The following is a 24,501-nucleotide window of genomic DNA, read 5'->3' as shown; positions in this document are numbered from 1 at the left end:
TCCTGCCAAGCATCACATCTTCCCTCAGAGCACCTCCTCTCGGGCAGAACCCTGTTTGGCTGCTCTCCCTGTGAATCAAAATCATTGAATCATTGAATGGTTTCGGTTGGAAAGGACCTGAAAGATCATCTAATTYCAACCCCTGCCATAGGCAGGGACACCTTCCACTRTCCCAGRSTGCTCCMAGCMCCATCCAACGTGGCCTTGGRCACTTYCAGGGATCCAGGGGCAGCCACAGCTTCTCTGGGCACCYTGTRCCRGGGYTTCACCACCCTCACATGGAACAATTCCTCCCCARTGTCCCATTGAACMCTGCCTYCTGTCAGCGGAAAGCCACTGCTCCTYGTCCTGCCACTCCATGCCCGTATAAAAACCCATTTTATCCGCAGAGAGGCCGATTCCCGCTCCGAGGGCGGTTCCGGATGCGATTCCCCGCTCCCTCCGCGGCTGTCCGGGGACGCCCTGAGGGCTCTCCGGGACCCTTCCCCGGGCGCTCCCCCGCTCCGCGGTGCCCGTACTCACATGCCAGATGGCGAAGAAGATGAGGGCGGCCGTGAGGAGCAGCGCCAACATGTAGCAGAAGGCGGCGAACGTGAAGGCCATGGCGGCGGGGCCGCGCGGGGGCTGCCGGGCGCCTCAGCAATGGCCGCGCAGCCGCCATGGCCGCGCACACAGCGCCCCCTGCCGGCCCCGCCCGCCGCCGCCATTACGTGAGGGGGGTGGGGTTGTGAGGGGATGTGACAAAAAAAACGGGTTTTTCACGTTAAAGTGTGGGCGGAGGGAGTGTGATCGCGCTAAACGGAGCGCGGTGTGTGAGAGGATTGGCACGGAATCGTGGAATCACGGAATCACAGGATCATTTAGTTGGGAAAAGACCTTCAAGATCATTGACTCCAACCTGTGACTGTCACCACCTTGTCAATAGATCAAAGCATTGAGTGTCACATCCAGACATTCCTTGAACACCTCCAGGGATGGGGACCTCACCACCTYCCTGGGCAGCTTTTTCCCAAAGACTGACCACCCTTTCCATGGACAAATTTTCCATAATATCCAATCCAAACCTCCCCTGGCCCAGCCTGAGGCCGTTCCCTCTCCCCCTGTCCCTGTTCCCTGGAGCAGAGCCCGAACCCCCCGGCTGTCCCCTCCTGTCAGGGAGTTGTGCAGAGCCCCAAATCCCCCCTGATCCCCCTTTTCTCCAGGCTCAGCTCCTTTCCCAGCTCCCTCAGCTGTTCCTGTGGTGCTCTGGACCCTTCCCTGGCTCCGTTCCTTTTTCAGGACACACTCCAGCCCCTCAATGTCCTTCCTGAATTGAACCCAGAACTGGACACAGCCCTTGGTGGCCTCACCAGTGCCCAGCACAGGGGGACAATCCCTGCCCTGCTCCTGTGGCCACCACACTATTGCTGACCCAGGCCAGGTGCCATTGGCCTCTTGTCCCTCTGGGCACACCTGGGCTCATGTCCAGCCGCTGTCACGAGCAGCCCCAGGTTCTTTCCTATTTTCCAGACCTTCTGCCTGAGCCTGGAGCGCTCCGTGGGGTTGTTGTGACCCAGGTGCAGGACCTGGAATTTGGACTTGCTCAGCCTCAGACTGTTGGTCTCAGCCCATCGATCCAGCCTGTCCAGGTCCTTCCACATGCCCTTCCTGCCCTCCAGCTGATCCACACGTCCATATGACTTGGCATCGTCTGTGAATTTGCTAATGGTAKACTCAGTTTCCACATCCAGATCATCAATACCTGCCAGCTTTTCCAGGAGTTTGTGTTGAAAGGGAACTTATAAACCATAGATTTTCAACCCACTGCCAGGGGCAGGTACTTTCCATTAGAGCAGTCCTGGGTGGCCTTTAAYMCTTCYAGGRATGGRGCAGCTACAGCTTTTCTGCACAGCCCATGCCAGGGCCTCACCACCYTCAAAGGGGAAAATTTCTTCCTAATTAACACCACAYCTAAATATTCCCTCTTTTAGTTTACATCCATTCCCCCTTGTCCTATCGCCATCTGACCACGGAAGATTCCCTGGTCAGCACAAGCTACATCTGCAGAAAAGGGAGATGGCAAATTTAGGAAGAATTGCTGGAGAAGGCTGCGCTGTGTGTGCCCTGGGGAAGGGAGGGCTGGTCATACAATCCCAAATCAATACAGCTTGGAGCCTGCCCAAAGCAAACAGCAAGATGAGAAAACAATTTGAGAAGATCACCCCACTCTCCTTCCAAAGGGTGATGTAAAGTTGTTTCAGTTTAAGCAGTGACACTTTGCAGTAAAGGCAAGCYGGGGTGACATTGCTGCAATCATTTCCTCTGGAGCTGAGTGAGGGATGATTTCCATAAAACCAACAGCTGCCAAACTAAATAATATTTTCCGGTGTTATCTGCTGGAAAGCTTTATACAGAATTAATGGAGTGTCACAATGAGAGATGAGCAGAAACTTTATTTCCTTCACCAAAAATACAGGAAAAACTGTACAAATGAAATGTCTTTAGGAAATCAGCTGTTGCAAAGATAAAGTTGATGGTTCAGTATAAAATCACTCATCTCGTCCACAAACTACTCCCAATAAAACCACTGTGGTGTCATCATGACCCATGAAACTTCAATGTGAAACCCAGAAAACAGATTTTAAATTAATTTTAGAGAAGAWRAGCAACCTGGTCTAGTGGAAGGTGCTYCTGCCCATGACAGGGTGTTGGAGCAAGGTGGAGTTTGAGGTCTCTTCCAACCCAAACTASTCTGTGATCCTGTTATTCTCTGACATTTAGAAGGTAAGACAACACACGGCCAGGAGAGTGTGGGGTACTGCAGCCCAGGGCAGCTGCTCTGAGCCATTCCCTGCTCTGTCTCAGGAGCCTTCTCATCCCTTTTCAAGGGGGAGAGACAATACAGTGAGAAAATCAATCAGGGCTGAGCCTTTCCATCTCAGGGTGACCAGAATGGATTAGGAAAAGAGGCCCTGGCAGTGCATCACAGGGCATCACCCAACCACTCCTCATCCCTCACTCCTGAGGAGTCAGAAACTACAATTTCTGCAATTCCTCTGCATAACTTAGGTTTCTTCATATAACTTGATGCTTCTTTAGCCTTATTTAATAACAAACTTGATTTCTTAAGGAGTACCTGTGAGCTGCACAGGCACACTTATGCCCACAGCCATTGGACTGGACTTTGCTGGCAAACCTGACATCCAGCATTCAAACTCCCTGGTTCAGGCTTTTCCAAAGCCATCCAGGAGGCCAGCTGGCATCAGAAGAGCTATGTGAGGTAAAGAAACAAAAGATGTGTGCAGAGATCCTGTTATACCTTGAGGCTGGGGAATGCTGGTTTTCCACCACAGTTTGATCCATTCAAGGTAGACACTTAATTTCTGTATTTGATATTTTCTTGTACATCGAAGTGTTGTGCAACAGGGATGTGCAGTATCAGGAGTAAAAAGGTGTGTCAGCCACATACTTGCATTTGCAATTAATCCTGGTTCTGCCTCAAGGAATGCAGTGTTTTATTCCCTCGGGTGCTGGCATACCATTCAACTGCAATTATCCTGTCAGGAAAAGCAGAAGGCAGTTGTAATCTTGCACAACAAAGATTTGTGCACTGAAGGATTTCTTGTATCATAGATTGTTTTTCTTTTCAGACAACACAAAAGGAAATGAAAAGCAAATTCTGTAGAAAAGGGTCTAATCAATTCTCATTTCACATTAATTTGGGATCTCAAATCAAACAATAACTGAGTATTTTCTCTGATTAAACTTTGTAAACAATGTCAGGAAGCCACAGAGGAGCTCTGGTGATGGCCCACAGCTCTTAATGCACTTTCCCTGTTAGTCTGGACACATCGAGTTTAATCCTGATCGGAATCCCCAGGGAAAATGTCAGTGTCTGTTCACTTCATCTTAAATCCCTCTCAAGTACTTGTCCTTATCGGAAAACAGCCGTATAATCAGTCACAATTCAGTGTGTTACAGGCTGTTCATGAGGAACATTTTGGCAGAGAGCTGTGAGGAAAGATTATGGAGCAATTTCTCTGAATTATCACGGTAGAAATGCACAGGTTAACCACATCCTTCAACATAAAAAATAATATCCCTGAGAAAAATTGTCATTTCAGTTATAGATATCAAGCAGAAATCTAATACTATTGAACTTGGTAATAAAAAGCCCGCTGACTTTAATAGACTTCAGTTATTGGGTTTTCAGGAGAGGAAAAACTGAATATTTATCTACAATTTAAAGAGCTCATAAAAAGGAGGGGGAGGGACTTTTTATACGGGCATGGAGTGACAGAACAGGGAGAAATGGCTTCAAATTGATAGAGGGCAGAGTTAGATGGGATATTGGGAAAGAATTCCTGGCTGTGAGGGTGGGGAGCCCCTGGCACAGGGTGCCCAGAGRAGCTGTGGCTGCCCCTGGATCCCTGGAAGTGTCCAAGGCCAGGTTGGACAGGGCTTGGAGCAGCCTGGGATAGTGGAAGGTGTCCCTGCCCGTGGCAGGGGATGGAACTGGATGGTTTTAAGGTCCCTTGCAACCCAAACCATCCTGTGATTTGTGAATTTAGCAGAGACTCCCAGTATCTCTGGCAGAGTCTAGCCAAGGTCACCTTCCTGTGTAAATGCACATCAGGAGCACAGAACTCCTCACCCACTCACCTCCTTTACCCACTAATAGACATCAGTTCAATCTTTGATGCACACTGGCAAATACCCTTTCCTGTTGCACTAATGAACTCACCTCCAGAATCCCTGCTTAGGCTCTCCCATTAAATAGTGGACACAAAAMCAAATTAACATTATAAATTCTGTTGCCAGTCTCAAGAGAAACAATCACACTTAAAACCCAATTTCAAAASCCAGGCGCTGCCAGGCATCTCACCACGACTCATTACAGAATCCACCCGTGGCCTCAATCCCTCCAACATTCTCGGTCAGATGGCAACAGTTTTCATTTAATAGGSTAAATACTGAACAATCAACCTGTCCTCAAAATAACAGGGTTTGTTTTTCTCATGCTGGGTAGAGCTTCCATTAATGGCTTTCCACACAATTCTGAGCATGATAACAGTGTGTGGACAGGCAAAGGGACCAAGAGTTTTATTTTAAAAAACAATTTTATAATGCATTTCAGTATTTGGCTGCTCATCAACACAAAGGGGGATTTTCCAAAACATTCTGCATTAGCCTATCTGTAGCAGTGGTGACTCCAAAAATGTCACCCTTAGTCTTTAGCTCTTAAGAGTCCCAGAATCYCAGAATGGTTTGGGTTGGAAGAATTCTTAAAATCAACCAATTCCACCCCCTGCCATAGGCAGGGACACCTTCMAGAATCCCAGGTTGCTCCAAGCCCCATCCAGCSTGGCSTGCAACACTTCCAGGGATTAACATCTTTATTGYTTCTGCCCAAAAAGAGGCAAGTTACACACAACTTCAGCTTTGTTTTAGAAAAATATACTATGGAGGGCTCTGACTCTGATCTTCCTGYTCCCCCACCGACATCCCATGTGGCCCCGAGTATGGCACCTTTGRGCCCAGTGTGTATTTACACACTTAAATCACATTAAATAGGATTTCAAAAGCCTCCATCAACATCTAAATTCCTTCACAAATCTTGCCTTTGATCCTTTCAGCTACACCTATATTATCAAATCAGCTCAAAGCTGTACCAGTGCTAGAAATCCACCCCACTGGTTGTATTTAAAGTCCAGCTCCACTCTGGCTCTGTGTCTGTGCCAGTTCTCTCACCAGTAACCTCAGGCAGGGGGAGCTGGGTGGAGTGACTGGCTCACACTGCACATCCATCTCTCCAGGCCGTGTGGATGAGGGCACAGAGCCAGTACCTCCAAGGTTTTAGGAATAAACCACAGGAATGAGGCAGCAGCACTAAAGATGTGAAGTTCTCTGTAGGTGAGAACAGCTCTGTTCACCTCCCATACATGGAATGGGGGCTTATATTAAACTGTACTCACAGACCCTGGAATGGGGCCATCCACACTGTTGAGTGGATGCCTCTGTTTTTCTATTCTCACGGTAATACAGCTATACAATTTGTTTTGTACTCCTGAACCAAACAATTGCACATTCACAGTTGGAGGTAAAGTATAAATATTGTCTCTGGCTGATCCCTTGATCCTGCCGTCCTCGCTGAATTAATCACACTCGCAGATCAATCCAGGATTTGTTGCTGGCAGAGCAGATGGCCAGGCAGACTGCAGTTGTGAGCAAGGCGGGAACGTTCTCTTTCCAATTATCCAGCAGCATTTTCCAACTGTGGATATTTCAAATTAGACATTATTTTGAAGAATTGCTCGATCTCACTTGTTCCTTCTTCAGCTCCATAGGGACAATGACCCCTGATTTTTGCTCTACTTTCATSCTCTCAGGTTCAGTGAAAGTGCAGGATGGTTGGTGCCCCTTTCTCTTTSAACCGAATGTCTTCTGCCCCATTTTCTTCTGCCATCTTCCTGTTTTCCACAGAAACGAGGTGACAACACCAGCTGCTGTTTAGCACAGGGATTTCAAGGGTGCATTATATTAATTGCTGARCCGAGGACTGCAGGAAAGGGAAGAGGAGCTGCATTCATGGGACTCATGGCACGGAACAGCAGAACAGGGGTAACAGTGTGTGCTTTTCAAACAGCCTGAATGGGATTTCCCCATCACAGGAGTAAATTTGCCATGAAAGACAGACRTGCTGTTTCCCAGTGTTTACATCTGTTCTGCGTTCAGGGTCCCTCTGGATGATAATTGCTCCTGTCTCCCCACTGTCCCCTGCTGAGGAGCTGTGAGAGCTGTCAGGGGAGTTTCAGCCGAGCCCCATCACGTTCTGTAGAAGACACCTCACGTTGCTCCAGAGGTGAACAGGGTTAAGCCAGAGGGTGTTTGCAGTCCCTGAAAGAATGAAACATGACAGGACAGTCTGGGGGAGATGGTGCCCCTGTGGTGGGACACAATGGGCCACACTGATTAATCASATCTATGCAAATGCATTGAAATCAGCCCCTTCACTTCATGGCCAAAGATAGAGGGCTTACACAGACCATGGTGAGGCTGCTGGGGATGCAGCACATACACACTGCATCAGACAACCTGCTGTTACCCACAGAAGRTCTTCAGAGCACCCAAAGGACAGCAAATACAGGAAAAAGCCTGCAAGAYCTGGAGGGGAACCGTGCCCAAGTTTACACTGATGTGAACTTAGAATCATGGAATGCCACAATGGTTTGGGTTGGAAGGGACATTAAAGACCATGTAGTTCCTTGCCCTAGGCAGGGACACCTTCCATTATCCCAAGGTTGCTCCAAGCTCCATCCAGCCTGGCCTTGAACACTTCCAGGGATGGGGCAGCCACAGCTTCTCTGGATTGTCTGTGCCAGGGCCYCACCAGCCTCACARWMRWWWATTTCACATAYTCAATCTAAACCTGCCCTTCCAGTCTGAAGCCATTSCCCCTTGTTCTAGGTACTCCAGTCCCTTATAAATATTATCTCTCCATCTTTCYTGTAGGCTCTCCTCAGGTACTGGAAGCYTTCTCCTTTCCAGGCKGAATAATCCCAATTCTCTCAGTCTTTTCTCAYGGCAGAGGTGCTCCAGCCCTCTGATCAACTTGGTGGCCTCCTATGGACTCACTCCAGGTTATAGACATACCAGTAGTGTCCTAGCCACCACCAGAGCATACTCATTTTTGGTATTTGGTATTTCACCATTTTCCTTTCCTGCTTCCCAAAATAATAAAAAATCAGTGTTAATAGAAAAATTGAGGCATGTAATTACTTAGCCTTATGCTCAACCTTTCAATATAAGGACCTGGCAGATAAAAATGTGTATTAATTGGAGAAGTTAAAAGCTAAAGCCAGGAGTCTTTGTACTTCAGAATTATATTTATTAAAACAAGCTGGAATTGACATTTCAAATGCCTTGAACACAGCACAGACCAAGCCAGTCCACTTCCTCACACTGCAGCTCAGAGAGAGGGCTGGGCTGTGCCAATTCCCCTCRATGCTGATCCCAGATACGTATTTTGAGAACTACAACTCCTTTTCCCTACTGCACTGCAGGAAACTAAATGCGTGCAGTTCAAGGCTGCTCTTCAAGAACACCAGGACTGGCTCTCAGATCTCACAAAAATTCTCTCTTCCCCAGCAGTTATCATTTAAGCTGTGTGCCCAGACCAGCCTCAAGGCCAGCTCAGCACACAGGACCAATTCCCTGGGCTCATTTCCCTTCTGGAGGAGGTGGGAACAAATGGCAGGGGTGGAACTGGATAGAATCTGAGGTGCCTTCCAACCCAAACCATCCTATGATTCTTCTTCCAGCTCCTGCAGAACAAATACAGCTCTCCTCTTCTCCTTATTCCCAGACACCCTGCCAAGCCAAGGGATCTCCTTAACAAACTCACAGCCCTGGGCAAGCMRTCTCTTCAYRTACCTGGAASAGAAAGCACCAGATGTGGGATACTCAGGCTGCAGGTACACTGCAGGCTTGTCCTGCTGTGCAGAGCTTTCCCATTTTGATTCCTACTCCCTCTCTTGCCTGGACTTTAATCACCACTCAACTGACCTTTTCATCATAACTGTTAGAAGCCAATGACCTTTCCTGAATGGACACAGCTGCCCTTCACTTCATATCCCTGAATCTCCAGGCAATTCCCTTTATTCTGCRGTTGTTTTTACTGCCTGTGATGTGGCAGTACCAATGAACTATTGCCTCATTTCTAAGTGAAGCACACTCAATGAGCAGAGAATGCCAAGGACACCACAGGTGACCTTCTCCTCCCATGGGAGAGCTATTTATTCCTTTATTTTTCTCTCCTTTTCTGGAGAACCATTCTTCTCCCACAGCAGCTTTTCCCTGGAGCTTTTGGCAACAGATATTGCCATCTCAGTGACCAAGATGCCATTGAGGAGCCAGATGTGCTGAAGGAGCTGTGCATTTTCTCCTTCACAGAGTTCTCTCACCTGGGAGCAAAGGAGTTTMTTTCTATCATGTCTAATCCGTGGCCTATTAATGCTGTTCTTCAATGTTGGCAGAAACCATCTATGTCAGCTACTGAAGCAAAATTCCTTGCATTATCAGCAGGTTTTTCAATAGAGGAAAGAAGTCTCTGAAGATCATGACAGCATGAAACAGCGAGAATGCCAAAAAGAAGTGCTTAGATCAAATTAATGCAGTGGTCTCTTGGATGGGAAAGATGAGCCAACAACTGTGGGAAGGCAAAAGTACCAAGTTCCTCTGTCTCCTTCAAGCTTTGGGGTCTCAGTGACAGCTACTCTGACATTGTTTAGAGGGCACCTGCACTCAGTATTGTATTCCACAGCTCCAGCTTCTGCCAGGATCCTTGGCCTTGTGGGAGAGGTGGAAGAGTGAAGTTTGTTTAACATTCCAGTCTGACACTGGGCCCACACTGCCTTGCACCTCACCTGGAGGCAGTGGGAGGTGTGTGACAAAGGTGCAAAGCCAGAGGGCACAGCAGCTCCCAGCAGTACTCCATCAGCTCCTCCCCATCACAGCAGATGGAAACAGCATTTTAGGTGGAACAGCAAGTGAGGGAGCACTCAAGGCTGAAGATACACTACATGTCTAAAGCAAACTTCTAAAGCTGAGAAAAGGAGGAAAGTCATACCACACATTACCAGATTTTCCCTCTCAGACAGAAATCACTTTGTAATTAAAACAGGGCAACAAAACCTCTTAATGAAACATTTTATTTAAACCAATACAAGCACCATGCTTAGCAAAAAAAGATTTGGTTTAAAGTAAACATGCAATGTGAAGTAGCAGAGACTAAACAGCGTATGGAAGTTGTACTGGTTACTGGTATTTTCATGGAACTGCCAAATTCTCATCTGRCCATGAACCTCTCGCACCTTTTAAGACAATGAGTCTGGACCACAGGAACAAACAAGAGTTCCACTGAACCCCTTCTTATGWCCCACCACAGCTCCATTTTGCAATCACTACATGGATGTATTAAAAAAATGCTGCATGATATTTATTTTTGGAATACACTGAAGTAAAGAATTGAATTCTCTTGCTTCTGCCTGTTTGAGTCAGACCCCTGTCACCAGTTTAACATCATTTCTGGATCAGCTATTTTACAGTTAAAGATACAAAAATGGAATCTTGGTACAAATGCAAAAGATGCTCCTTTGGAGAAGTGAAAAAGGTGTCAACACCTACATTATTGCCTCCTTTAATTGATCAGAACAGTATTCATAAAACTAGAAATACACTTAAACCATCAAGTACCAGCATTTACATTTTTTTGTTAAAAATATTCAAAACACTAAAAGTCTATTTCATGGGCTGACATGCAAACTCATGCTTTAATTCAGTTTACCATCAATGAATWGGATTACAAGAGCTGTATCCCAGCCATCTAGTCAATATTTAAAGTAAACCTGATTAATTGTGGCAGAAGTCTCCCTTGGAGAAACCTTGAACTCCAGACCAAGGATTTTATGGCCAACTTACTAACTCCTGAAAAATAGGAGCTCCCAATGAAAAATGCTGACTCTCAGACCTTTAGCTACAAAGGCTACCCTAGGTTAATTTATGATCTCCTTTAGATCTCTCTTTAGAGGTCTGAAAATTCAAAAGAAATACATGATTACAGATGGGCAACTYGGCAGCAAAGCCCAGCCGGAACATACTGGCCTGAACATGGACTCATCTGCCTCCCACTGAGCCTAAGCGGGCAGCAGCACAGAACACAGAGTTCCACAGATAAGGTGGGGAAAGGATGTTATGAAAACAAGGATTATTTGTACAGGAAAGACCTGGACAGAATGATGCGTTGTTTAATCAAGTGTTAGCACTACCTGCATCTCAAATGCCCAGGACAATTAGCAGCAGCCAGTTGTGTCAAAACACTGCATTAAGACCAAGAACACAAACAAGGCTGGAACAGCAAACACCCTCTGCACACATGTTCTCCCACTACCWGCAGCTGTTTCCACAGCTCAGCCAGGGGAGGCAGGAACAGCTGCCAKGCTTTCAGGGCTGGCTGAAAAATAATACTGGTGGGCTGAGCAGCATCAACAGCACCTTTCAGGAGAAACTGGGCTTTAACACTCTCATGAGGATCTGTTTGCTTCCTGCAAGGCTGGAGAGGCAGCACCCAAGGCAGAAAGTGCTTAAGTGAGGCACAAGAATATGTGAAGTGGAAGAACTCGGCTGAAGATTCAGCTGTAAGGAGCAAYGTTTTCTTGGCAGAAGGTGGAGCAATCCAGAGATGAAAGGTCAAATTCGATCATTTCATGCAGCAGCTCCTCCCTTCCCTCCTGACACAGGCCTCTCATAGTTATTTTTGTGCAGACTTGTGCAGGCAGCAGTTGGCTGCTGGCAGCCCACCAGTGTACAAAGTACAAGACACAATTAATCCAGTTTTTCCCCCTTTTCAAATCAAGCTGAACATTCCAAGCAGCAGCTTCCCTCTCACCCACACTGTACTTTGACATGCCTCACCTTTAGTACAATACAAAAAAAAACTCAAAAGAGATTCTTGCTGTTTCCAGGCTGATGCTTGGAATGGCACAATCCTCTAAGCCAAAGTCTTATTTATACAATGTTTGTCACAATAGACATTGTTTTTATTGATCTGCAGTACAGAATATCAAGCAACAGTTTCATAATCAACRTTTTTTCATCCAGGGAAATGAAATTGTTTTTCCAGTTCAGTACGTTAACACAGAAATTTAATTACAAGCACTTCTTTCCCGCACCAAAAGATGGATTTAATTGGATCATTCCAACATGTATTTGGAAAAGCTCCTCTGAAGTCAGATTTATATACAAATAAATGAGCAGTAACATCAAACTAAGAAGAGATTTACCAACACTGAGGATCTTTGCAAATGAATTCCTTGTGATCTTGCAGGAATTAGTATTTTAACACTAACACAGCCTATGTTGACAAATGAAAAATAACCCCACTTTCAAAGGTTTCACAGCATGAAATACTGGCCTCCAAATTTAACACTGCATTCCTTCCCAGCAAGCAGATTGGTTGGGGCAACCATATTTTAAGGTAYGTTATCAACAGGAAGCTGCTCTTAYGCAGATACTTGTTCAGTAGCACAACAAACACTCATGAGCAAGATAGGGAGAGACTGTCCCATGAGTGCTCCTCCTGCCACAGCACGGGCTGAACATGTCCCACATCAGACAACTATTCTATTCAATATAAAACAGACCTGTAAAAAGACTGGTCATTTATAAAAGTTAAATACTATTTTCACATTAGAAGATTTGCTGTTTCAAAGAGATGAACYGTTAAGTAGATGAAAATCAAATGATCACTTACCAAAAGCTTCATCTGGAATGTAATTTTGACCAACAAGCCRTTAAGAAAGTTAGAGGTTGTAATTAAAGTACTCAAAAGCTAYGTGTGGCCAACTTTTATAACAAAAGAGATATAAATCATTCATYATCATGAAAAGCTTTAACCTCCTGACTCCTACAAATGGAGTAGATGATTGGAATTTCAAAGAAAATGAGGTTGGCTTTTTAACAGATGTCAACTGCAGCACGAGGCACTAGGAACAAATATTACTTGGATTCTTTCACAAAGTTTTACCAAATTTGTAAGAAGTGGCAGTGTAAAATTCTCAAGTCCTTTTAAAGCTAACAAATGAAAGGCACACAGTATCACCAGGTGTTCAGATAACAGGAWATGAGCAGAGGTAAACTTCTCAACAGTGTCAGAATAGAGATGAAAGAAGAAATCTGGTACAAGAGGAACCAGAGTTGTAGTTCAGCCCTTAGTTATCAGCTAGTTCCTGTGAGACTGTATTAGCATGAGAACTGGACAGTCAAAGCTTTGCCCTGAAATTTAGAAAGATTGACTCAGGCAACTGAGGAATTACTGGAATGACAAAAATTAGTTCCAAGAATTTGAGACAAATTTACATGGACTTGATGAAAAGATAAATGGATGGATTTGCTGTACAAGGATTTTGACTTTTTAATACCAAACAAATGCTTCCAGGGAGTAGTTTTCAAAACTGAGAAGACATTAGGTCAAAAAATCTGGTAAGTAAGCAACAGTAGACAAATTCTGCACATAAATGGCTAATGTGTGTCATAAGGATGCATTTGTAGCTCAGAAAAAGTTAGCGTCAGCTTCCAAATGATGTTTGTACACGGTTATAAATCCAGAACTGAACTATTTTAGTTACAGAAATATTAGTCACAGGAGTGCAAAAGGAGTCCCTGCAGAGGAGTATTCCCTTTTAGCAGGTACAAATAAGGAAACACCTGCAAAGATTTGTTACTTCAAGGAGAGAGACCTGCTATTCTTTGCACAACCTCTGCACAAGAGAGATACTGCAGGAGACAGCTGTGAATACAGTGCATTGCTTGGATGTAAGTATTCATGTCTGGTTCCAGTATCACCAGGATGGTACATAAATACTTAGTACAGAGGTTTTCCTTAGTGGAAGAAGCCCAGTTTCTCACGCAGCCATTCTTCAGTTAGGTCTTCTGTATTTCTGATTTCGAATACCTAAACAAAATGGCATTGCATCAATTCCTGAGAGAAGGGACTGGAAAGGGATAAGCACACAATGCAAACAATACCTTTCCACACACGTCTGAGCTGCAGTAAACCAGTCATCAACCTACAATTTTCAGCTGCTTTCTTGAAAGCATCAGATTAGTGGAAAATATGTAAGACTAAGTGGCAAAGAACATCACTAACTTGAATAAGAAACTCATAATTTTTATTTCTAGGCTTCGCTCCTGTCCCTTAAGAATCAGAGAAAAGCACATGTACTACATTTTTAACTGATCCTGAAGTTGCCCTATCTYACATGCATTATCTCAGCAAGATGGTATTTTGAAGAATACAAATTAATTTAGGATCTGGGTTAAGCCCAAAGTTCAGCAATTTTGCTCAGTCCAACACACAAAYCTTTCTTCTTTGAACTGAAAGAAATTAGTAACATCCAGTAGCATGCTGTTTTACCTGTAARGTATCTCAAAATCGAAAACYTGGGGGAAGAAAAAYCCCAASAAAATCACAGAATCATAGAATGGTTTGGGTTGGAAGKGGCYTTAAAGACCATCTAGTTCCAASTCCCYTGCCATGGGCAGGGCCACCTTCCACAGGACCAGGCTGYTCCAAGCCYCATCCAACCTGGCCTTGGACACTTCCATGGAYRRAGCAGMMACAGTTTTTCCCCTAACAACCTGAAAACTATCAACACAAAGCTTGGAGAAATCTTAAATGAACCTTTAATGCAGCCTTGAAACAGAAAATAAGGTCCAAAATACCAATATACTCTTTACATTCCATGGGCAAGTAACTGGTTGGGGTTCGGGTTTTTTTTTTTAATAGCCTGAAGAGAAACTATGTTAATTCCGCACTGCTTACTGGAGTGAGTCCATGAGATGCCCACAGACAGAAGTCAGGTAATTTTACAAATTCACAGGCCATCAAAATGGAGAAACTCTAAAATTCAGTGTGAACAAGAACAGAACCRCTTAATGGAAGCCAAGCAATATGCAAGTCACTGGAGACTGATGAGAGAACTCAGCTGAGTCATGTGCAAAAATCACACCAGGAGGAAGTCACAGCATGAGTTAAAATGAAACAGAGCTCAGCAAGTRGCAAGAATAAAGCACATTTGAAGAGCAAGCAAGCAACCCCAACTGGAGACAGTCTGTGTTCTCTGGCTTCAGGAGAAAAGTGAATGATCATAACATCTATATCCAGTCCTGGACTTGCATTCAAAAGCCTTTCGGCATGAATTTCTCTCATTTCTGAGGCAACAGTAACTCCAATTCAGATACTGCCCAGGTTTTCACCTTCTTCTCACCAACCCTTTCTTCTTGCCTACTGAAAATTGTCTTCCTCCTTTCTAKCACAGTTATCAGGCCACCAAGATGCAGTTACAACAGATCTAAAAAAATATTTCTTGGGGCTCTGCTGATTGTTTCCACCATCTTCTGCTTCCTTTCCAGTTACTCCTTTCAATTTGAAATCTAATTAAAAGCACAGGTGTCTTTTCTTACAAGSTACAGCTTACAATGATAAAGCAGAAGTTGGAAGGGGCTTGGAGCAACCTGGTSTAGTGGAAAGGTRTCCCTGCCCTTGGCAGAGGGTTTGACCAAATGACCTTTAAGGTCCCTTCCAACCCAAGCGATTCTATGATTCTTAGCTCTCTTACTGGCCCAACAGACATTTTTACTGGGATGTTAAAAGACTCAGCAGGATAAGGAAGACCTAAAGGGAACAGTGCTGTTGGAAGTCCTTAAGTCATTTCACATGATATGAAAAATCTGAAGTSCCTACTGACTCTATTAAGCTTTACTGCTTGAGGCTAAAATGAGTCTAGGTGCCAATTAKGTAGAGATTTCAAAGATCTCCAAAATGAAAAACAGGTGGCATTTCTTTTCTGAAAGATACATGCAGCTAGGCCTAGTGAATGCAATGATGTCTTCTRGTGTCAGTACTGGAAGAACCCAACACAGGAAGAAACTGCTCATCACTTGGCACATTTTACTTGCTCTGCAGGCTGTTCTGCAAGCATCCAGCCCCAGGAACCAGCTAAACTGATCTGCTCCAYACCACATAAGGCTTCAGTCTATTCTTCCCATCAGTAAATTCCTCCCCCACAGCAAAGATGTCYGTCCTACTGAGGGATATTTTTGTTTTAGAGAACACTGTTTCTCCTGGTGTTTTAAGGTACAGAAATCTCCACGCATACTCCTCTTTCAGTCTTCCTAAACTAGACTTTGTTCACTGTAATCACAAAGTCTCACAAAGCCCTTCTTGCCATTGGTTCAAGCAAGACAYAAAACAACAACCTGCAATGAAGGARGAGATAGTTATTTCAATATCCAATTATACCTTAGTGAGTTCAGCTGTCTGTACAAGCTTATTCTTGCTTCCAGCATACATCATCTGCTGCTCAGGCTTACATCCTGTAGTTATTGGGGGGAAGAAAAAGAGGGTTCGTTTAGTTATTTTCAAAAATAAGGTTGTTTGTTATTTTTAAGAATCCAGACTGAAAGCTGAAGACATTGATACAAAGATTCTCAGGTAATTACAGAAGAATATGCTCAGTAGTTGCTAAACTCTTTTRCATATCTAGTTACCGTAGCCCTGAGAAATGAAGGGTAAAACAATGCAATCAGTTTATCTTCTTCCAGAGGATAACCAGGATAATCCAGTAATACCAGCAAGCTACACTATTACAATACAGAACACAGATGGAAGCACAGGAGCAATTCAGCTCTGTAAGCCCAAACCAAGACATGGGTTATTTGGCTTCTATTAAAATAACACAGTGCCCTGTGCAGGTAAGTTGATGTTGAGGGTTGCTGTGAMACAAGCAGAGGTTACTGCTCTCTACAGCCTTAGAATGATCCAGGACTACAGTCTTTCTCATGGAACAGTCTGCTCCCCCAGCACTTTCACATGGTCAGATCTGGGTTAGGGAGCCCTCTTTTCCTCCTTTTCACCCAAGCTGTGATAGCCCTGTAGACCACCCCCTCACAGCACTGTTTGAGGCATCCTCTACTGCTGCCCATTRCACTGAGGGCCCCTGAAAATTCTTCTCTCAAATCCCATCCTAACCCTCTTACAGAGGCCTGTTCCTTTCAAGAGCAGAATGGAAGGAGTAAGATTCTAAGCTCCTCAGAAAGAAAGAGTTTCCCATGTCCATATGAGATGAGAGAAATTTCTTCCCTCCCCGTCACAAATAGGTGAGTAACAAAAGAGACAGGTGAGCAGAATCCCTCAGGAACAGAGGTGGTATCTTCCAGCCCTCTCTCCACTCATTTCCTGAGCGTTATATGGTCCTATTTTGAGGATTCCTCAGGATTTGATGAGTAAACAGGTTAAATTAGATTAAAGCTCCATCAGTAGAGGCACTCCAGAGTGCTCTGGGCCCTGTCCTTCAGAGAGAGTGTAGCTGGGCACACTGAGAACAGGCACATTTTAGCAGACACACCTTTTGGTTAGCTAAGCAGGAAATCGACACTCCAACTCCAGTTCAGCCTTYAGAAGTGGGAAAGAGAGAATCTCTTCTATCATATATTTTAAGTGCCCTTMATGTGAACCTCAAAGGCAGGAAAACCTCCTTAAGAGCACTAAGCTCTCAGTTTTATCTTCCCTGGGAAAGACTATTCCCAAATTTAYAACACACAGTAGCTACCAATCATAATGTTCACTCACCAACTGGACTGGAGAAGATAAAGCACAATGGATAGGAAACTCTTCCATCTTCATGCTGGTACTTGTAACTATATACAATAAATGTTTTTTCTGAGGTTAAAGAAACTAAGAAATCAATTCTTACAGTAGGATACAACCCTCAATTATCAGTGCTTGATGCAGTCATACGTAAGWGCTGCATTTTAGACGATGTTGAATTTGGTARTAATAACCTCACCATTCTGTTTTSACTTCCACATCTGACTTTGAGAACYGGCCCTGACTCAATCCAAGGTCTGTCTCTGTAGCAATGTTTCACATCAGAGCTAAAAATCATCCTCTCATTGCAAATATTCCTCTCCCAGCTTTGTAAAAAGACTTCCTACACCCACCAATGTGGTTTTGGCTTAATAAAAGCTGAATTCTTTCTTTGCTTACCAAGAACCTCGTTGTTTCAGGTGTTTTGCTGAATTTGAACTGCAGTTTTAGCCAAGACTACTGTTTTACATCCTCCCACTGCACTGTGGGCATGAAAGGAAAGATTCAGAACAGCACATGGAATGGTGCCAGCCAGCTTTTGAGGCTAATGGGGCAGGTATTTTCTTCACATATAACKTAAGTACCCCTTTTAGTTAATTTACTTGACCTTCTTTTGTTCCCTTTTTTTCCAAACAGTGATTCCTCCCTAGATCACATGCCCAATCCCAGAACCAGTAACTGCAGCAAAACAACAACAGCCACATCCTGAGAAAGTAACAAAACAGACCCAGAGTTACACAGGCAGATTCCTGTATTTAGAAGTAGCCACAAACTGGCACATTATACTCATTTCTTTACATTACCAGCAGCGTGGCTTTGCTTTACTTCCCCAAACATTATATAGCCTAAAAGGAAATAAAATGTCAGGAAAGSCTTAAATGAGTCATTGTTTCAACAAATGGTACAACAGTTCAGTGTAGCCTGAGAACTGATTCCTGGGTTATTTCACAAATAAAGGATCAGCAACATCACACTAGAGCAATTATTGGCCTAAAAAGGTGAGGTCCAACATYCTGAACAGCTTCTAGGAGTAAGTCCAAATGGCAGCAGCATAAGAAGGATATCGAGGTTGTCTCTCGGGCAGCTCATCCTTTAGCTCATCGGGAGAAATACCCTGGTGACATTAAACACAAGCAATATTTGAGCAAGAATCTTGCACTGGAAGGTTAAAGCAGAATAATGGGCAGTGAAACACCTGTAAGGCAGATGTTCATCTATCGGTGAACTGATAAGGATCTCCCTAATTACTAGAACAGTTTAGGAAGACTTGTGTGCCAATAGATTCCTATGACTAAACAGAATTAAATGTTAGCATGAATAATCATCCCTATTTYAGGCATAATGAGTTTAGCAAACATTTTTGGCTCTAGTTGGCTATGCTGGCAGCTACCATGCTTTGCCAACCTTAGTGCTAAACAGAAATAAGCAAGCACACACTATGAAGTCTCTTAAAATCAGCTACATAAATCAGAAGTTTGAAAAATTCAGTCYTTCCTCCTTCAGCAAACAAAAGAGTCCCCATTACATTTCAGKGTTACATTAACTTCTATGTTCTAGGGTACAAGAGCTATGGTTAATRCTCAAATCCCTGGGAAGGATTTAATTTTGCCCTATGGACCATTAAGAAACACCACACACTGGGCTGACCTTATTATGCCACCCATCAAATTTAGAGTCTGCAGGGGATTAGCAATCCTGCTTCTAATTGATGGCAGACCAGCTCAGAGGCAAATGTGCAGATCTACGTGGAAACACAGCAGAAATCTCTTCAAAAAGCCAGCAGGTGCCAAAGATGCTTTTTATATCGTTAAAACAGCTTTAAAATAACTTTTTTTGGTGCAATTAATTAGTCAACTCAATTGCTTCTGCATAGTTTCACTATTAATGGTGCTGTGCTTTACATGCAGAGTGACCATGCATTTAAATAAGCTCATGACCCAAATTAGATTAAGAGTTTGATAACAATTTGAAACTAAGGCAGTACCTTAGAGACAACAATACATTGCAGGCTGAAGATACTCTTATTTACAATTCATTTAACAAACCTCATGCTCCTCATCCAGCACCACCAACTGCTTATCCTTGTCGATTTTCACTATAAATCAAAATAAAACATAGATCAATGGTTTTTTTCAATCAATTTATACAATGGATGYGTGAAGCTTTTTAGCACTCAACAATTACAGTCCTTGTGACTCTATTTTGTTTCTTCAGTGTATCCCATAACCTCCCAAAATCATTTTACAAACAGTGGTAGACTTTGAGCCATAATTAAATATAAATACTCTGCTAAGAGCAGATGGAGGCTTGTATCCTAAGAACAGCACTGTTTTATTGTTAAAATTACAAGCAGAAATGGAAGTGCTGCAGCTTATAGAACGAACACCCTCCTGGCTCATGTTTACCTGTTACAGCAGCAATGTTACACAGGGAAGAAAAGAGAACATTTTCTGACAATTTTTATCAAGCATGTTTGACACTTACTTATAATGGCAGCATTGTTGGTCTCTTTGCGAAACCGGAATTTCCTCAGTTTCTCCACCAGGTCTTCGGCAACATCACAAACCACCAGAGATTCACTCTGCAAAAAGGAAATGGCAGAGGGGAGGCAGAAATAAATCCTTCTAGTAAGTGAAATAGACAAAATCTCTGGTTTACACACATCTGTGTATAAACCCTACAGAACTGGGCCCACATGCAGCTTGTCCAAAGCTTCAAAATATCACACAGACCAGAAAMAACRTGAAAGCAAGGGTTTTTAAAAAAATAACACATTAACAGAACACTTATCTGTTTTAATCTCCCTCTTCAAAGCCACACAGTTAACTGGGAGTATTTCRTTAACYACTCCTGAAGTGGGATTATTGTCCAAGCTCTTATAAGTTATCTTTACACTTCAGAAGTAGATTTGACACTTCTACACTTAGAAGTTAATTTTACATTTCATTTKCCAAGCCCTGAAATRAGGGAGCAAATGGGATAAAGTAATTTAAGCATTTAAAATAATAGGAACTGCTATTAGTCTTCAACAACATATTCGTAATTAAGGGTACCTGTTTATTTTTACTCACAGAAATATTAATTGAACTTCTGAGATTTACACACAAAGAGTTTCAGACATTTTAACCCAAAACCATGCTGCCTTTTCCAAGCATGCACATCAACAAGCTCTCAACAGAGATACTCAGATAACGTATTAGTCATCACACTGAAGATGAGGAAGGAAATTATTATTTCACAAGCAACCATGCAGGTTATCGTCCCTTACACATTAAATTTCTGAACTGCACCAAGCCAACCACTGCCATTTCCTGAGCAACACTTTATATAAACAACCTCCATCACCCAGAGATTYGTGCCAGCTTGATAAAGAAGTTACTTAAAATCTGCAACTTATATTGTATTTGTGAACTCCCAAAGCATCAAGTCCTCTGTACCAAAGTAACTGTATTTCAACTTTTCCTTAATAAAATTCYTCAGATTAAAAAATGGTGCAAGATTACCTATCTAAAGCTCTAATAAAGAGCTCTTGCATTGAGACAAATCACTGCTTTTAAATCAGAAGAATGCTACTATTTAAGCTCTCCATTCGGTCTCCTTGTGTTCAACATTTTAAGATTTCCCTCAAAAAGCAGACGGGTGCCTCTGATTCCAAATACCCCATATTTGTTGTTGCTCCTAGAAAGATTTCTACCTTGACCAAATTCTGGCACAAAGTCTCATCCCTCTGCTTCCTCTGGACAGCTGCAGAGGAAATCAGSCTCTGCTGCGACAGCACAGCTCAGGCACCGCACAGCCTCCCTGATTCTGCTTGTTTCCCCTAAACTTCAAAGATTTTTCTTGGCTCCCTCTGATCAAAAAGTGGACCCTCTGACCCAACCAGGTTGAACTTGATGATCTCAGAGGTCTTTTCCAACCTAACTCATTTGGGATTCTGTGAAACATCACTAGTACCCACTGTCACTCATTCAGGCAAAAAATACAAAAAGAATATTAAAACCCACAACAGAATACAGGGCTACATTTCACAGATTAAGTTGTATTTCATATTAAATGTCACTAATACCCACTCTCACTAACMCAGGAGGTCTCGTTTAAAAAACCCAACAGGATTCGGGGCTGCATTTCAAAGCTGAGGTTGTATTTTATATAAAATGTTCTTTTCTGAAGGAAGCCTTTCTCCCAATCCTCTGGGCTCACCAGCTTCTCCTAGCAAACAAGCCATGCTCTCGCTCACACCTGCGCAGCCACACAAACACAAATCCCTGAGGGAATCTGAAGGCAAACATTGGAAACATCAGATTCAGACTGTTYACCGGTGCTAAGCCGGGTCACCAACGCTTGACTTAGCAAAAACTCAAGAAAGCCAAGGCAGGATTGCTGCACAGCCACGGACACATCTGCCAACACCACGGACGGGGTGCTCCCTAAATCCTCCTGTGCAGATCCCCTCGGGACACGCAGTCCCCTCACCATCAGACTGACAAGTAAACATGAATTTCTCAAATGTGCCTCAAGCATGACTCCCCTTTCACTAGAGAGCCATACAGCAAAACATCCCAAGATTTGATCAAATCTGCTTTGCAACTGCTCCTTCCACAGGAGGGTTCACCTCCCCAAACCTTTACTAAAAGCAGCATTCATGACTCTTCCGTTTCCCATACCCACTTATTTACCCATTAGCCTATATTAATACAAAGCATCCCACAGCATTCATCCACCAGTCCTTGTTTCTCTTGGTCCGTTCTAACCATTAATCACAGCTTAAGTCCAAATTCACCACTCGGGTGTATTAGTTCAATGAACAACAATGAGACGTTCTTTAGTGAATTAGCTCGAAACATTACAAGACAAGCAGCAACCAGATGCGATCACGCCATCAGTCGTTTCACAGACACATAATCAGTTCCTCAGAGGTCAGATCACGCGTTTTCCTGTTGATTAATCTATCGTTTCCCCAGCGAATCTTTCTGAATCAGCTAACTATGCATTATCTCAGCGAGGTCAGCCCCCTCCCGGCCGGATCCCCCGATCTCCCCCCTCACGATCCCCTCGGGATCCCCCCGGATCCCCCCTGAGGGAGCGGCGCGCGCTCCCCCCTCACCATCTTGGCGCGCGCACCAACCGCCGCCGCTCGCGCGCCGCCACCTCCTCCTCCTGACTGGGTTGCGCCCCCCTCACGGCGCCTGCGCGATMAAGCCCCGCCCCCTCCTTCGCCCTCCGACCAATCAACACCGCTCCCCTGGGGTGGGCGGGGCGCCATCACGCGCCTACGGGCAGCSGGGAGGTTCAAGGCCGCCGGGCGCGGGAGGGGAGGGCGGGCGGGAAACGAAGGGTCACGTGATCRCGCGGCACCACGCCCCTCCCCGTTGCCATGACGCCCAGGCCACGCCCCCTCCCCGTTGCCACGGCAACTCGCGGGTTCGCCCTCAGGCGCCATTTCACTCTGAGGGGATCTGAGGGAAGCGGGGCGGGAGAGGGCGGGTTTGGCTTCACAGCACTGAATGTGCCTTTAAAAGGGCACGCACTTAAGGTTTAAACCCTGAGATTGAGTCATGAGGTGAATCAGAAGTTGTGCTGCTCGTGGTGCTTCTTGTGTGTACATGTGTAATTGTGGAAGTCTGGCAAGGTCTGGAGTGCACAAGTCACAGATAGCACACACTGCTCTTCCATAATAGGGCCTTGGTGTGAGGCTGTTCTGATGCTGAAGTGAATATCTGGCCTTCTCCATGCTGCTCACAGTTTCAGATGCAGTTAGAGCATAGAAAAATGCACTTTCAGTTATTTTGTAACAGATGTAAGAATATAATTGCAGATGCAGCCTTCACATCTCAGACACAGCTTCTAGTGAATTATCCTAATGATTTAAACACCGAATTTATAAGAGAAAAATTGCCGATTTTCACCAAGGGCTTCAGCAAACACCACAGAAATGTAAGATTGCTAAGCAGCTATTGAAGCCTCATGCAACATCACAGAATATCCTGAGGTGGAAGAGACCTACAGGTATGATCCAGTCCAACTCGCGGACAAGAAAATCCCAAATATCTCATGCTGTGCCTGAGAGCATTGTCCAAATGCTCACTGARATCTGTCAGCCTTGGGGYYGTGACCATTCCCTGGGGAGCCTGTTCAGTACCTGACTACCCTCTGGGGAAAGAAGAACCTTTCCCTGATATTCTACCTAATCATGGAATCACGGTCTGGTTTGGGTTGGAACGCACGCCAAAGATCATCCAGTTCTTACCCCACTGCTGTGTCCTGGAACACCTAGTAGACCAGGATGCTACAAATCCCACCCATCATGGCCTTGAACACTTGCTGGGATGGGGCAGCCACAGCTTCTCAGGAAAACCTGTGACAGGGCCTYATGGCCCTCACAGCTGAGAATTCCTTTCCAATAGCTCTCCACASAAGGAGGAAGCAAAGCACCTCACCCCCTGCCAGAGGGGTGGCTTTGGGTCACCTCAGAGCCAGTGCTACTGTAGCTACAACAAAGTGGGGACAAAGCTAAACCACACTGAGATCTCCAGCCTCTGGCAGGGTGGCAAAGCTGAATTCTGCCCTGAGTGCCACTGGTGTGGCTCCAGGTACTCTCTGTGTGAGCACAGAACAGCAACAGCCCTCCTGGTGCTCTACAGATTTGGCAGGGCACCTGGAGCCTGAGGGCACTGCCAGATGGTGGCACCTCTGCCAGCAGCCCAGGAGTGAAAAGGGCCAGTTTCCCCAGATGCATAAATTTTCTAGAATTAGACAATGTTTTGTTGAGGGGGGGAAATGACTCAAAAGGTCATCCAGTTCTACCCCTGTGCCATGCGCTGAGACACCTCTGGGTAGGCCAGGTTGCTCCAAGGCCTATCCAGACTGGCTTAAACACTTCCAGGCCTCAGCCCAGGAGGCCTGTTCAGGGTGCAGTTATTTTTGGTGCAGCTTTGTTGRTGCAGCTTTGCTACCCAGTGTTAATGGACAAAAATCCTTCATAAAAGTTTAAGTCATTAGCTGTAATACTTCTGACAAGGGCCTGGTGGGGCTGTCCATGTGGGAGGGCTCATGGCGGGCGCTGAGGCCGTGCCAGCTGGAGCAGGGAGCTCTGGTGTGTGGCTGCAGAGAACCATGGGCTCCCCCAGCTCTGTGTCCCGCTCGGCTGAGGCAGCTGCCCAGGCACAACTGGCTGGGGACACACGGCCACCCTGGGGCCACCTGGAGCAGGGATCCTGCTCTGGGGACAGGCCACAGCAGGGAGCACCCCCGGGGGCTGCACCCAGGGAGGGAATGGCTCTGCTCAGGGAATGGGCTGGAGGAGCAGGGCAGCAGGG

At 44.8% G+C, this 24,501-nt stretch overlaps 2 protein-coding genes across 2 annotated transcripts in view; both read right to left on the bottom strand.

Moving 5' to 3' along the window:
• CNIH1 (cornichon family AMPA receptor auxiliary protein 1) overlaps positions 1-660 on the bottom strand; it is a 7,334-nt gene extending 6,674 nt beyond the window's left edge. Inside the window, exon 1 of the mRNA XM_057380952.1 lies at positions 523-660. Within this exon, the coding sequence (XP_057236935.1) occupies positions 523-603 (81 nt within the window). The 5' untranslated portion in view covers positions 604-660. The remainder of the gene's footprint in view (positions 1-522) is intronic.
• A 9,013-nt stretch (positions 661-9,673) lies between these two features.
• GMFB (glia maturation factor beta) lies at positions 9,674-22,366 on the bottom strand. Its single transcript, XM_057380949.1, has 7 exons — positions 22,290-22,366; positions 19,670-19,766; positions 19,231-19,280; positions 18,250-18,299; positions 17,168-17,250; positions 15,839-15,912; positions 9,674-13,489 (listed from the first exon to the last, which is right to left on the bottom strand). The coding sequence occupies exons 1-7, from the start codon at positions 22,290-22,292 to the stop codon at positions 13,418-13,420; spliced, it is 429 nt and encodes a 142-aa protein (XP_057236932.1). The 5' UTR covers positions 22,293-22,366; the 3' UTR covers positions 9,674-13,417.
• Between the last annotated feature and the right edge of the window lie 2,135 nt (positions 22,367-24,501).

The sequence above is a fragment of the Malurus melanocephalus genome, unplaced genomic scaffold, assembly GCF_030028575.1.
Source record: "Malurus melanocephalus ecotype Western Australia unplaced genomic scaffold, MMel_1.1 scaffold_484, whole genome shotgun sequence".
Classification (NCBI taxonomy): Eukaryota; Metazoa; Chordata; class Aves; order Passeriformes; family Maluridae; genus Malurus; species Malurus melanocephalus.
The sequence above is the reverse complement of the archived record's forward strand: the minus strand, read 5'-3'. Positions and strand labels throughout refer to the sequence as shown.